Source organism: Rhincodon typus, chromosome 5, assembly GCF_021869965.1.
Source record: "Rhincodon typus isolate 14 chromosome 5, sRhiTyp1.1, whole genome shotgun sequence".
In the NCBI taxonomy this organism is placed as follows: domain Eukaryota; kingdom Metazoa; phylum Chordata; class Chondrichthyes; order Orectolobiformes; family Rhincodontidae; genus Rhincodon; species Rhincodon typus.
Genome location: NC_063336.1, coordinates 113,717,725 through 113,730,784, shown reverse-complemented (window position 1 = coordinate 113,730,784; position 13,060 = coordinate 113,717,725). Strand labels below are relative to the sequence as shown.

General features: G+C 44.0%; 1 protein-coding gene across 1 annotated transcript; it reads left to right on the top strand.

Annotated features, from left to right (window-relative positions):
• Positions 1-634: 634 nt before the first annotated feature.
• gdf7 (growth differentiation factor 7) lies at positions 635-11,934 on the top strand. Its single transcript, XM_020531738.1, has 2 exons — positions 635-764; positions 11,033-11,934. Exons 1-2 carry the CDS (start codon positions 650-652, stop codon positions 11,932-11,934), a joined length of 1,017 nt encoding a protein of 338 aa, XP_020387327.1. The 5' UTR covers positions 635-649.
• Positions 11,935-13,060: the final 1,126 nt, after the last annotated feature.

The window sequence follows — 13,060 nt, the reverse complement described above, 5'->3', positions numbered from 1 at the left end:
CACCCAACCAGAAACAAAAATCACCCATTGGGAAGCAGCTGGACTGAGGTAGTTTTATATATATACATTTATAGAATTCCGCCCTCGTTCAGAATTCGTTTGCGAGGCATTGCTGCAGTGAGAGTTACATCTCGCGCTTTGTGAAAACAAACTGTTCAAAAAGAAAAAAAAAAGTTATTTTTTCTTTTCAGGGAGAAGGGTTTTGCTGGGATCAAGTTTGAGCCAATCAGATTCGCAGTGGGGTCGCCCTGTTCTGCGGACGCCTGAGCTTTGTTGGAGTCTGAGCAGTTCTCTGTCTGTCTCTCCCTCTCTCTGTGTGTGTGTGTGTGTGTGTGTCTCTCTGTCTCTAATGTAAAACCAGGGCAGGCACCGTGAGCGAAGGGGTGTGTGTGTGTGTGTGTGTGTGTGTGTATGCATCGCTCAGCCGTCGAGCTGCAACTCCCCTACGTTTTGGAAGCCACCTTTCTCCGGGATGGACAGTCCTACAGCTGTAGCGCTGGTGTGCTGGATCCTGTTCTGTTGCTGGGATTTCCTCGAAGCAGCAACTCTGGGATCTCTGCACGGTTCCTCTTCCCGGGACGGTGCCGGTTCCTCGTCAGCGCTGCACGGGCGACCACGGAGGCCCGGCTCGGTAGTGCCTCATGACTACATGCTGTCACTTTACAAGAGCCTGTCGGAGCCCGAGAGGAGAGGGATAAACAGCAGCTTGCTCCGGGCTCGCAGCCATGCCAACACTGTCACCAGTTTCGTGGAGCAAGACAATGGTGGGTACGGGGGGGCATTCGTTTTAACTCACAAACAGCTCGCCGGTTAGATGGGAACGCACTTTTTAACAGTAACTTAGTGGCGCGAAATACGAACGTGAACTATTCATCTCTCTCATCTCAATTCTTCTCAATCCCTAAAACAAGCGGGAGTTAATGATATCTCTCGATAGTTTACTCATTAACCTGATCTCGAACAAAATGCACACTGATCCTCCGGCTGGGATAGATCCTGGGCAAGAGAACTTTACTTTAAGAATTAGTCCAATGTGCAGTTCTCACCAGAAGCGGTTAAACTGGCAGAGCCAAAGACTGTGGTCAGAAATGTTTGCTTTCTCTCTGTTGCGCTTTGCAGTTTACTGTGTGTGTGTGTGTGTGTGTGTGTGTCTGTCTGTGTGTCTGTCTCTGTGTATGTGTGCGTGCGTGTGCCTATGTGTAAGTGCATGTGTGTCTGTCTGTGTGTCTGTTGTGTATGTGTGTCTGTGTCTGTGTGGGGAGGGGGTTTGTCTGTGTGTGTGTTGGGGGGGGGGTGTGATCCTAAGGATGTCCCGATATTAGTCGCTCTCGAGTAGTTTGATAAGAAGTCGAGATAGTGTCAGCATCTTCTCACGAAGCACAGAATGGGAAAAGCTCGGGGTCCCTATCCAGGACAGTAAGAACATCGCTCAGTCAGCGATCAGATAGGCGTGTGAGGTGTGTGCCGTGTCCGCTTCATGTGGGAAACCCATTGAGGAAAAGCTGACACGCACCTTTTAAATGCAATAACTTCTGCAACATTCAATGACATTGAGACAAACACGACCCATGATTCCGGTTTCACGGTTGGCGTTCAATAGATGCTCAAATCTGGAATCTATACAAAAAGCCCTTCCACCCGAAATTTGCAAGTGTGTTAGTGAGGAGTGTGTGGGGGACATTAATGGTGATGGAAGTGATGGCCTATGGAACGTAATGGACTTAAAGCCTCAAGATAATGTTAAATTCAGGTTGATGTCAATTGTCGAAATTCTGTGAAGTTGTACACCAGGTCATTGGGCTCGGTCCCTTTGTACTGTGCGCGACAGTAAAACGTGTGGGGTACAGCTCCGACACGGACCGCAGCCTAAGAATAAGGAGTAAGCCATTCAGGACTGAAATAAGAAAGAGTTGTGAACCTGTGGAATTCTCTCCCACAGGAAGCAGTTGGGGTCAGTTAAGTACATATATTCAAGAGGGAGCTGGACGTGTCCCTTGTGGCTAAAGGGATTGAGGGGTAGGGAAAGAAAGTTGGAATGGGATACTGTGATTGCATGATCAGCCATGATCATATTAAATGGTGGTGCAGGCTCGAAGGGCCGAATGGCCTACACTTTCACCTATTTCCTATGTTTCTTTGTCCTAAACTAAAAAGGGGCGGCTAACGTTTGGTATCGTTCGCGCAGTTATATGTCCCAATGCATTCGGCTTCACTGTCTACTGGGAAAGGCCTTTCTCTCAGTAAGCAAGCTAAAGATTTTCAGGAATAGGGCTTTGCTGATTTAAACTGGGTACCATCTGGGTTTTATTAATCTCTGCTGGGGCACCATCACAACATACGGCAATGAAGTTGACTAATTTCAGACGGAAATACTTTTTTATTGTATCCCTCTGTGGAAGCGGGGTTCCACGTCTTCACCGCTAAATGATCGACCCAGAAGAGAAACCCTGTTTCTGTTTCAAGTAGGGATGGCAATGGTTATATCCCCTTCCACTATCCCCTCACTACCCCCAACAACTCAGCCACACACACTAACCCCAGAACCGCCTGGAAATCTGTTCGGATTGACTAGTCTGCACCAAATTTCCAATAACATTAAATAGGTCCCGACTGGTCCAAATGTCATTTGAAATTTATGCAAATACCTGTAAAAGGATAAATAATCATTTAGCAACACAGGCTTTTCAAAGAGGGCACGATGTTTGGGCGCAGTTTGAAAGGTAGCCTGTGCATATTCTATATATTTAATGTGTAACTGTTTCTTACCATAGTTACACAGCTGTAAACTCTGAGACAACGTTTATAAACCGTATAAATGGCTTTGCTCAGAAGGTACAAAAATAGGTTCTGTCCTGGTTGATGATCCCGTGTCTTTGAGATGCGGCAACATCATTGTTTTATTGCACACTACCAATCCCAGTGAAAAAAAAATCACACTTGAATAACTAATAGTCCACAAACAGTAACGAGACACTAATGTTTTGAGATACCGGAATATTCCAATGCAGTAATGCCGAGCAGAGTGGCCACGCAGGTAACACGGCACAGTTCAACTGGCTCCTGACAATAAAACAAACAAATCGGGACGCTGGAAATCCGAAACCAGAGCAGAAATTGCTGGAGCAACTCAGCAGGTCTGGCGGCAGTTCAATTCCAAAGAATCAACTCAAAACGTTGATTCCACCTGTGTTGCTGAGTTTCTCCGGTTATTTCTGTTTTGGGGTTAAAGTAGGGTTGTCTCCCAGTTCAGTGTAACACCGGCCGGCTAGACCTTATATTGTGAAAGATCACTGTAGCTTTCTCCTGGTTTGTCCTGAACCTAGCAGCCTAGAGATTATTGAAACCGTTCAATTAAGTCCAATACATTTTTTTTAAAAAAGGCAAGCATCTTTCCTAAATGCAAAGGACATGTGCAGGTCGGTGGTTCAGAGAAGATCTGCCTCCATCTGAGGGAGGGTTTTGAAGATTGTTCACTCCCGGCATTTGTCTCCAACAGTAGATTTGTCACCCAGTCTCTAAACGCGACCAGTCACCGCTCACAGAGAGGTGATTCCAATATTTAACCATTAAATAAAAACATGGCAGGTAAAAAAAAAACTAAGCCCGAGCATTACATCTATGGTAGAATATTTCTCAATTGCTTGAATCTTGTCAAATAAAAAGATTAATTTCGTTAACAGCAGGTACTTCTGCAAAAAAGAAATCGGATTAAAGTATAGTAGTTTGGTAACTGTGAGCAGCTGATAGTTCGCCAAGTGACTGGTAGCAACGAAACGCTGCTCCTATTCGGTGATAAATTAAGGTTGCAGTTTCTGTATGTCTGGGAGTGTACCCTGTACCCTAAAGTCAATCATTTTGGAGGCATTTAACATTTCCAATCATGTGCTGGCATTGCCCCATGGACTATCAGGCCAGATTTTACTCCAACACACAATATCCAGATTCCCAGCAAGTTTTCTTGCTATTTGCCTTATTCGTTCCATCGCCATTAGTTGGGGGCCTATGTATTTTTTTTGCGTTTTATCCCATTCACTTGTTTGAGATGCTGAAATTCTCCTACACAGCTCGTCTCGCTAGTTTAGGAGTACCCATTTTGTAGGCCTCGATTGAAAAAGACACTTCATTAGCGCTTCACAGTGAAAAACTTATAGATGGTGTCGTTGTTGTTGTAATGCGAGGAAGAACACAAGCATGGCATTTACTGATAATGCGGTGGTTGGTAAATAGAGCCTCGGCGATGTATTTGAGGTTGTAACCCCATAAACAATAATCACACACGCAGAGACATTCAGTACGCGGTCTGACCGAGGTACCCCAGTGCTTCAGTGTTCGGTTATACCAGTGGAAATGGAACTAAAAGGTCTTTATTTTCAATAAGAACTAAACACTTCTCTAGACCGTTCTCTGCTGCTAACATTCCCGGAAGGCGATTTTCGTTTGTATAAAGCACCTAAGGATTTTATAAACAGGCTGTGTTTGGAAATTCATAACACAGACAGTACTCCTGCATGAAACCATTCAACCAGAAAAAGCTTAACAAGGACAGCGACGTTCAACAACTGACTGTAAAAGTGGACGGTGAGATACAAATCTTCAGCAATGTTGGTTCACAAGACTAAATCAGCGCCAACACACCCGTTTCACCTGAAAAACACATTTCATGTCCTGAGGAACTGAACGTTGCTGTTCCCCTCTATCGTGGTCAGTGTAAAAGCAGCGTGCGTAAGTTATTAGGTGATGCAGCAGTAGCGCCCGTACCTCTAACACGGGAGGCCTGCAGCGGTAGCGCCCGTACCTCTAACACGGGAGGCCTGCAGTGGTAGCGCCCGTACCTCTAACACGGGAGGCCTGCAGTGGTAGCGCCCGTACCTCTAACACGGGAGACCTGCAGTGGTAGTATCCATGTATCTATACCAGGAGACCCGGGTTCAAGTCCCACCTGCTCTATTTGTTCGTCTCTGAACAGTTTGACCAGAAAATGTCTAAAAGCAGTGTAAAAGTTCATTGTTGAAAGGTGCTGTTCACACAAAACGCTGCCTGTTTATATTCGATGTTTTAGTTTGTTTTAAACGCGGCCCTGTTTACTATTTGTCGATCGCCTTGTTAGCTAGAATTCACATAAAAGACAGCGTGTGCGTTCGCATTTCAATCACAACCGAACATAACCTGCAGGAGATAGATTTGCAAAAGAACCGGATAATGATTGTGCCCGTTGTGTAATTTTCATATCCGATTGCTGGACACATCAAATGGTCGCCTGAGTTCTACATTGTCTGAAACGGCAGACAGAGGGGAATAAAGTTAAGCTGACTAGTCCACATATAACGCACAGGAGTGTAGTCATTAATCCGGATTGGAACACGGGCTATAACACATTAGGACAACCTCAGTTGACTGTATATTCCCAGTATATAAATCCAGTGGGCAGGTTGAACAACTATTCGAAGGATGGTGAAGTTGTCAGTGAAAGTCACCCAAGGCTCACCGCTGACGCCACATTCAGATTTTGGCCCTTGTATTTCATAACCACTAACTTGGATTCGATGTTCCTTGACGTTCAGTAAAATTGCACGGATTTCAACTACAGTAGGGAGAAGAGTGAGAGGGATCCGCCATCCCTCAGAGCCGGTTTCCAAAATGATCGAGATAGTGTGGTACCTGCGGGCGACGGGCGCTTCAACAACGCAGTTTTCACTCTGATCCCGACTCATATGTGTTAGGACGTGTAAATTATTACAGTAATTAACTGGGGACCCAAGCAAAATATGCCTTAGCTGCAATCCAGCAAACTCTTCAATTCAGCGTCATGCTCCTGCCAGTTAACGAAATGAAGAAAAGTGATTCCCCAGAAATCACGAGTTAAACGTTGCTGAGGTGAATTTATGAACGGGAAATGCTGAGGTGACCCTGCAAGGGAGGACAGTTCATTTGAACAACAGACAATGTTTCGAGCAATCAATGCTACCGGGGACCTGACCCGGTCATTGGTTTTGTTTAAAGCGTTTCTTTACTCTCTCTTCATAATTTATTGTTCACAGTTCACACAAAAGCCACACGATCGGCAGGAGCGGGCAAAGGTGTCCAGGTAACTGTATCTGGTTTGTATCTTGGTGAATGACCAGGAAAAATGTGTTTCGAATGCGGTTCTCCAGAAGGCAAGAGGCTAATGTGAAATTGACATGTGTAGCTCAGTGTTAAGCCGCAGGAAAAGTTACATTGTCAGCGCTAGGCTCAGACTCTACAGCAATCAGAGCGAGTCCTGGTAACGAAATTAAAAGATTTTCGCTCAGAAATGCTAATGGAGCTCTGTGAGGAAATGTGACAATAATGAAGGTTTTTCTCTTTTAAAAACAAATCTCCAGTTCAAAAACGTCCGTCCTTCTTTGAATAAACCAAGATAGGGTATTACAAGTTTTCTCTCACAAATATTTAATAAAAAAACAGCTGTGATGTGGAGGTGCCGGTGTTGGAATGGGGTGGATAAGCTCAGAAGTCACACGACAACCCCAGCTGCTCCGAAAAATTTGTGATTTCAAGTAAACATGTTGGACTATAACTTGGCGTCGTGTGATTTCTAACTTTGAAAAAAAATCGGACCAGCGGAAGGGAGACTTTTGCCTCACTGGGTTATGTTCTGAATACGTAGGTCACGCCAAAACCTCCTGGTTTCCCTTGTTGGACCTGGGGTTGAAATCTGCAGCCACTTTCGGCTGTTTCTGTGTTTTTAAAAACTAAACTACTCCAAGAGCAAGTCGCAACTGCATTCCCAAAGTGGACGGGAACTCCAAAGTTGCCGTTGGGCGCTTGTTTGCATTTGGCATAACCACAATGAAGTAACAGTGAAATGCCTTAAGCGCTGGACATCTGAAATTAACAAAAAAAAATGCAGGTCATTTAGCGACTGAAAAGGAAAAAAAACATGTGTTTTGCTAATTTCCGGTGCTTGGCCTTTTGCTTACTGTAGATGTTCCCAGTACAGACACTGATGGATCGGGTATATTCTTGCGGGGTTTTGTTTTTCTGAAATATATGACCGGAGACTCTCTAAACCGGGACAACATGAGACGTTCAAAGTGGAAATATTTAGGCTCGCACTTGGAGCAAATTAAATATTTTAGCTTCTTAGATTATAAACTGGACTGTGACGTGCTCCCAATTCGAACGTAGAAATAAAAGCGGTCACTGATAGCCGTGTTATCATAGTGTTATTCACAGTAACATCTGTGACAGTATATCCCCAATCTGTTTTACTGTATATGCCACTCGGCTGGGATTCGATCAATAATCAAATTACATAATCTGAATTTATTCTATTACTGATGTTCCACTGTACTGTGATCTATCATTGACGATTTAGTAAGGATAGTTTGCTTTTAAAAAGGAAGTTGGTCGCTACAGATGGATTTCCACTTTCCACAGCATCAATCTATCAGGTCAAACCAAGTGTTCTGGTGGTGTACAGCTTAGTCATTCTGTACTCTGGAGTGGAAAAGTACCTTTAACCAGTCCCTTGGCGCTTCCTCGCGAACCTTTATTAACATATCCTGCTCCTCTGATGCTGCCTGGCCTGCTGTGTTCATCCAGCTCCACACTTTGTTATCTCAGACTCCAGGATCGGCATTTCCTACTACCCCTTTATTAACAGTCATTGCGGCCCCGAATCTGCGGAAGGGATCCTCAATTTATCTCCGCCTCTTCAGAGTATCACGCAGTTTCCTGGGTCCGTGGCCAAGGGATGTTTGAACGAAAATGTTATTTCACTTGTACGTGCACCACGGTTTGAGTGCGCGCGTCGTTTCCTCTACATTCGGCAAGATGAGAGATTTGCTCAGAACGATGGTATTCGGCGCTGATGGTTAAAAGCCTCTGGGGAGATAAATGTAACGCGAGGCTAGTCAGTAAAGCGTAATATAGGAGACAAATAATTCATTCGGAAGTTGATGGAAATGATCAATAAAAAAAAACTGATGGGCCAGTAACAGTTCATATTGCATATTGGACGAGGGGTGCGTGGTGAATTTAATTCCTTTTACGAACACTTATCCAATGAACTGGTGGGTCATAGACACAGATTCCTCCGTTTAAGAAAAATACTTAACCCTAGTTCCAGCACGAATTCGAGAAGATATTTTTGTTTTAAATCTGTGCACCTCATATTTTGTCACTATTTAGTACATCTTACTTAAAGCAACCCAGTCCTCATTAATGTGAGCCGACATTGGTGAAGCGCTTGACTTTAGAGACTAGAAAGATTTCAGTCTATGTATTGAGTTGGCTAGGTATGAAAGTAATAACCTTACAACTGGTTTCAGCACTCGTGTGTTGTGACCAGAAATTAAATGAAGTCACTCTATATTAGCTAAGTAACCAATATGTTGTGTGGTATGATCTGCCTGTTCTGCACGCAAAACAAAACTTCTCATTTTACGTATGTAGTAGATGTGACAATAATAAATAAAATCAAATGCTGAATGTTGTACCTGTAGGGATTTTGAACATCGAAAAGATGGCCAGATTTGTAATGCCCTCAGTCACCCAATATTTTTATTTATTTCCTAACCTCACACCCAAGCAGCAGGACTAGCCCATTCAGTCCCTCTAACCTACTGATGTGTTCGCAATTTAAGATCCACATTCCCTCCTATACTTGTGATAACATTTCACCCCCTTGCGTTACAGCAATGTATCCACCGCAAATGAAACACGAAGACTCAGCTTCCACTTTCAACAAGAGAGATCCAAAGACTCATAACCCCTTGAGAGACAAAACCAAATCGCCTAATCTCTGTTTTAATTGGGCGATCCCTGATTGTTAAACAGTAATCAATAGTTCTAGATCTTCCCTTAAAAGGAAATATCCTTTCTAACCTGTTAAGAATCCGTTGGATCCTGCATGCTTTAAGGGCAAGTGATGCCTTGATGGTATTATCTGGAGATCATTAATGCAGACACCCATGTAATACTCTGAATTTGATTCCGACCATGGTAGAATTTAAATTCAATTAAAATATCCGGAATTAGAAAGTAATAATGACCATGGGGAAACCCCCACCTGGTTCACTTACGTCATTTAAGAAATGAAATTCCTGGTGCCTGGACTGGCCCACGTCGCAATGCCTGCATTCTGTAAATGTTTCTTTTTTATGGAAAAAAAATCACCTCCTACTCTTCCGAACTCCATTGGACAGAAACCTAACCAGCCCAGTGTTCCTCATAAGGAGCTGTTTCGGCTATTAGTCTGTTAAACTTTCTCCGAACTGTAATGGCTCCGATCTCAACACCCAGTGACGTGAGATGTTGATTAGTGACCCAGTAAGCAGAAATGTCTTCAGAAGAGGACAAAGCAAAAAATTCGTAAGAAAAATCAAAATAGATTTATTCGCTAGACCTTTTTTATATTTATGGGACTGTAATCATGACTACCGTAATAATGAAAAGTTTAATGCACCGTGTACAGGTTTACAATTATGGAACTCATGATATTTGTTGACGAAGTTTTGGCGTATTTCTCATGTTAGACGTTTCCAATTTTTAAATATTCCTTCTTGGCATGAGGGTAGCGCTGGGAAGACTATCTCTCTTTGCTTTGAGAAGATGGTGATGGAGCTTCTCTTTGAACCTGTACAATTCTTGTGTTGATGGGACTTTCAACATTTGTGGGGTAGTGAGATTAACCTACTGTTTCTGAAGCAATGACAAGTATGTCTACATCGGGGTAATGTGCAACTTAAAGGAGAAGTTGGAGTTATGTCCATGCGGATTTTGTAGAACAGAAACTATCAAATGAGTAACTGCCATGTAGCCTATAGAATTACACACTGCGACCATTGTGCATTGATGGTAGAGGATGTCAATACTGTGCTCATGACAAGAGCGCCAACAAAGCTCTTTTTCTGACCTGGTTTTAATCTTTCTGTGGGTTGCTTTGGTAGCACACGGGCAGACAAACGATCATTATTTCTTTTGATTTATTGTGGCCACATTATGACATCACACTCCTAAATCTTGTTTTATTCTTGTAAATAAACATTACTGGTTCATAAACGTTTTAGTTAATGGTGATTGTCAGGATATCTGGTAGGGAATTCGAGAATGATGATTTTACTGATTTTATCAGATCAGGGACTGTCAATCGCTGTGGCTCGGCTCCCGTGTTCTTTATACTGCTTACCTGCTGCAGATGGTCTATCGGGCACCTGCATAAGTTTCATATTAAAATGTACTGGTTGCAGTGCTTGTAGTTTTCTAACGCTCAACTTAGATCAGGGTAGGTCTGCAGAGGACATTTGGCAACACGATAAGATCAGGTTCGTTTTTGCAAGTTGTTTGTATTTAGCCACGCGTGACTAGAATGGGTGAGAATACAAAGGTATAATGTCACAAAGCTTACACAAACAGGTGACTCAAGTAGAAACCACAGCGACTTACTGCTACAATGAAAGGCCAAAATTCTCCTTCAGTTTAGTGAACTCCTGCTGTTTCCAACTTAAATGTTGAGCAAAAGTCTACAAAATAAGTATGCAGCAAGTAGGGTAATATTAAAAAGAGGGGAAAGACAGTTCAACGGTATGGACTTCAGCTGAAATTAAACTTTTAAAAAATCCAATTAGGTATTTTCCAGTATATTTCCCCGAACAATCTTTTGTTTTAATTGCAACCATTTGAAGCCTGTAGAATTCTATTTAACTTGAATGTTCATTTTTTTCGCTTGATTTTAATCGAATAGCATTTTAACATCTAAAAACCGAAAGAACTGCGGAAGCTGTAAATGGGAAACAAAAACAGAAATTGCTGGAAAAGCTCGGCAGGTCTGGCAGCATCTATGGAGAGAAATCAGAGTTACGGAGAGAAATCAGAGTTAACGTATCGGGTCGAGTGACCCTTCTATACAACACAGATGCAGCCAGACCTGCTGAGCTTTTCCAGCAAATCTGTTTGTTTGATTTCTTCCCTGCTGCTGTGTGCACTTTTCTCCCTCTTCTGGATTCACGGTCTTTGCTGAGTTTCGATCTCTGGCTTTTCTCTTTTGCAGACGGAATCACCGTGGGTAAGAAACAGAGATACCTATTCGACATCACCAAGCTGCCGGACAGCGGAGAGCTGGTGGGAGCTGAGCTGAGGATTTTCCGGAAATTGCCGGCTGATCTGCAGGCGGCGCTGTCCCGGGGAGGCAGCGTCTATCGGATGTTGCTGTATCAATGTGAGGAGCCAGGCAAAAAAGCACCAGGAAGAGTTGATTCACGGACAGTTGACATCTTGGATACCGATTCATCTGAGTGGCAAGTGTTCGACGTGTGGGAGTTACTGAAAAGCCACATCAGTGCAAACCTGCTATGTTTAGATGTGGAAATAATTTCCGATTACTCCCAGGAGGTTTTAGACCCCAGACTGCTGGGATTTAATCGCTCTGATCTGCAGCCCCAGGAAAAAGCGCTTCTCGTGGCGTTCAGCAACACCAGGAAAAGGGAAAACCTTTTCCGGGAGATCAGAGATAAGATCAAGTCACTGGGTGGATCGTTCTCGCTACCAGCCAGCAATGAACCCAGTGTCAAGCGCCGTAGGAAAAGGAGAACTGCGTTTTCAGGCAGGCCCAGTAGAGGAAGTGGTAAAAAAGTCAAGTCAAGATGCAGCAGGAAACCTCTTCATGTTAATTTCAAGGAGCTGGGCTGGGATGACTGGATCATCGCGCCTTTGGATTACGAGGCGTACCATTGCGAAGGGATCTGTGATTTCCCACTCAGGTCCCACCTGGAACCCACTAACCACGCCATCATACAAACGCTGATGAATTCCATGGACCCGGAGTCCACACCACCCAGTTGCTGTGTCCCATCCAAACTCAGCGCCATTAGCATTCTCTACATAGACTCGGGCAACAATGTGGTCTATAAACAGTACGAGGACATGGCAGTGGAAGCGTGTGGGTGCAGGTAGCACCCGGCCGAATGGTCGACGAGAGGCCAGGGGGTTCCCCAAAGCGCATTTGAGACGAAGCTGAGCGCCGCTGGGGGCCGACAAACGCTAAAAGGCGCCAGGTTGCACTGAGGCGCTGGGAGACAGGATCGCCCGCAGCCCCAGGGGGGGAATGGAGACTGGGTGTGTTTGAGGGGAGCCTGCAGCAATGACAGCGAAAGACATATGTCTCCTCCCCCCCACCCCCACCCCCAGCATGGTGCGGATTGGATTATGAGTCACCCATAAACACACAGACACACAGGGTCCATTTGAAATGAGGCGAAGCACTGGCTCCAATGTAGCAGTTGATGCTCAGAAATTTTAAACATAGTCCTCTCGGGACGGCGCTGACAGGTTTGGGCAGTTCACTTAAATGCAAAATCCACTCCATCTGCTCTCTCTCTGTAGCGTGACTTAGCGCCCACTTTCAGTCATTATTTGCAATTTGATCACTGAATTGCCCCAGCGGGGGCATCCCTTTAGCGGCCTGTCTGGTTTTGATCATTATTAACATGTGCTAACAAACGGGAGGCAGCTGCGAGCGGAAGACCCAGACTGCGAGCATTGAACAGCAAACCCCAGCTCTATCCTTAGAACATCTTTGCAACTCACAGATTTAGCATTCAACCAATCTATTTCGGTATTATCATCATCACAATCGTACCCCCAGACCTCCCCATCAATCTAAACAAAAATAGACCGAATAAATGAGCAACGCAATTCATAGGGCCGCACTGTTCTATTGAAATACAATTCAGTGATTCGTTGTTTGAAAAAAATTACAATTCTTAATTCGTTAAAACGGCCTGTATATTGTAGGAGTGACTTTCACAGCATGGTGATGCCAAAGTTAAATTCCAATGTCGAAGGGTAGAAAGGCTTTCTTTGAATGAAATGTTAATGGATTTGTTTTATTCGCTCATATGTTGTGGACGTCACTGCCCACGTCAGCATATATTACCCATCAAGACTGCCCTTAAGAAAGAGGAGATGAGCTGCCTCCTTATTAAACTTTTGCAGTTTTGCAGTAGGTACACCCACAGTGCTGTTAGGAAGGAAATTTCAGGATTTTGACCCAGCCACAGTGAAAGAACAGTGATATATT

Coding starts and splice junctions, on each gene's coding strand:
- gdf7 (XM_020531738.1), top strand. CDS start 650: ATGCTGTCACTTTACAAGAGCCTGTCGGAGCCCGAGAGGAGAGGGATA. Junction 765..11,032: donor TTTCGTGGAGCAAGACAATG/GTGGGTACGGGG, acceptor TCTCTTTTGCAG/ACGGAATCACCGTGGGTAAG.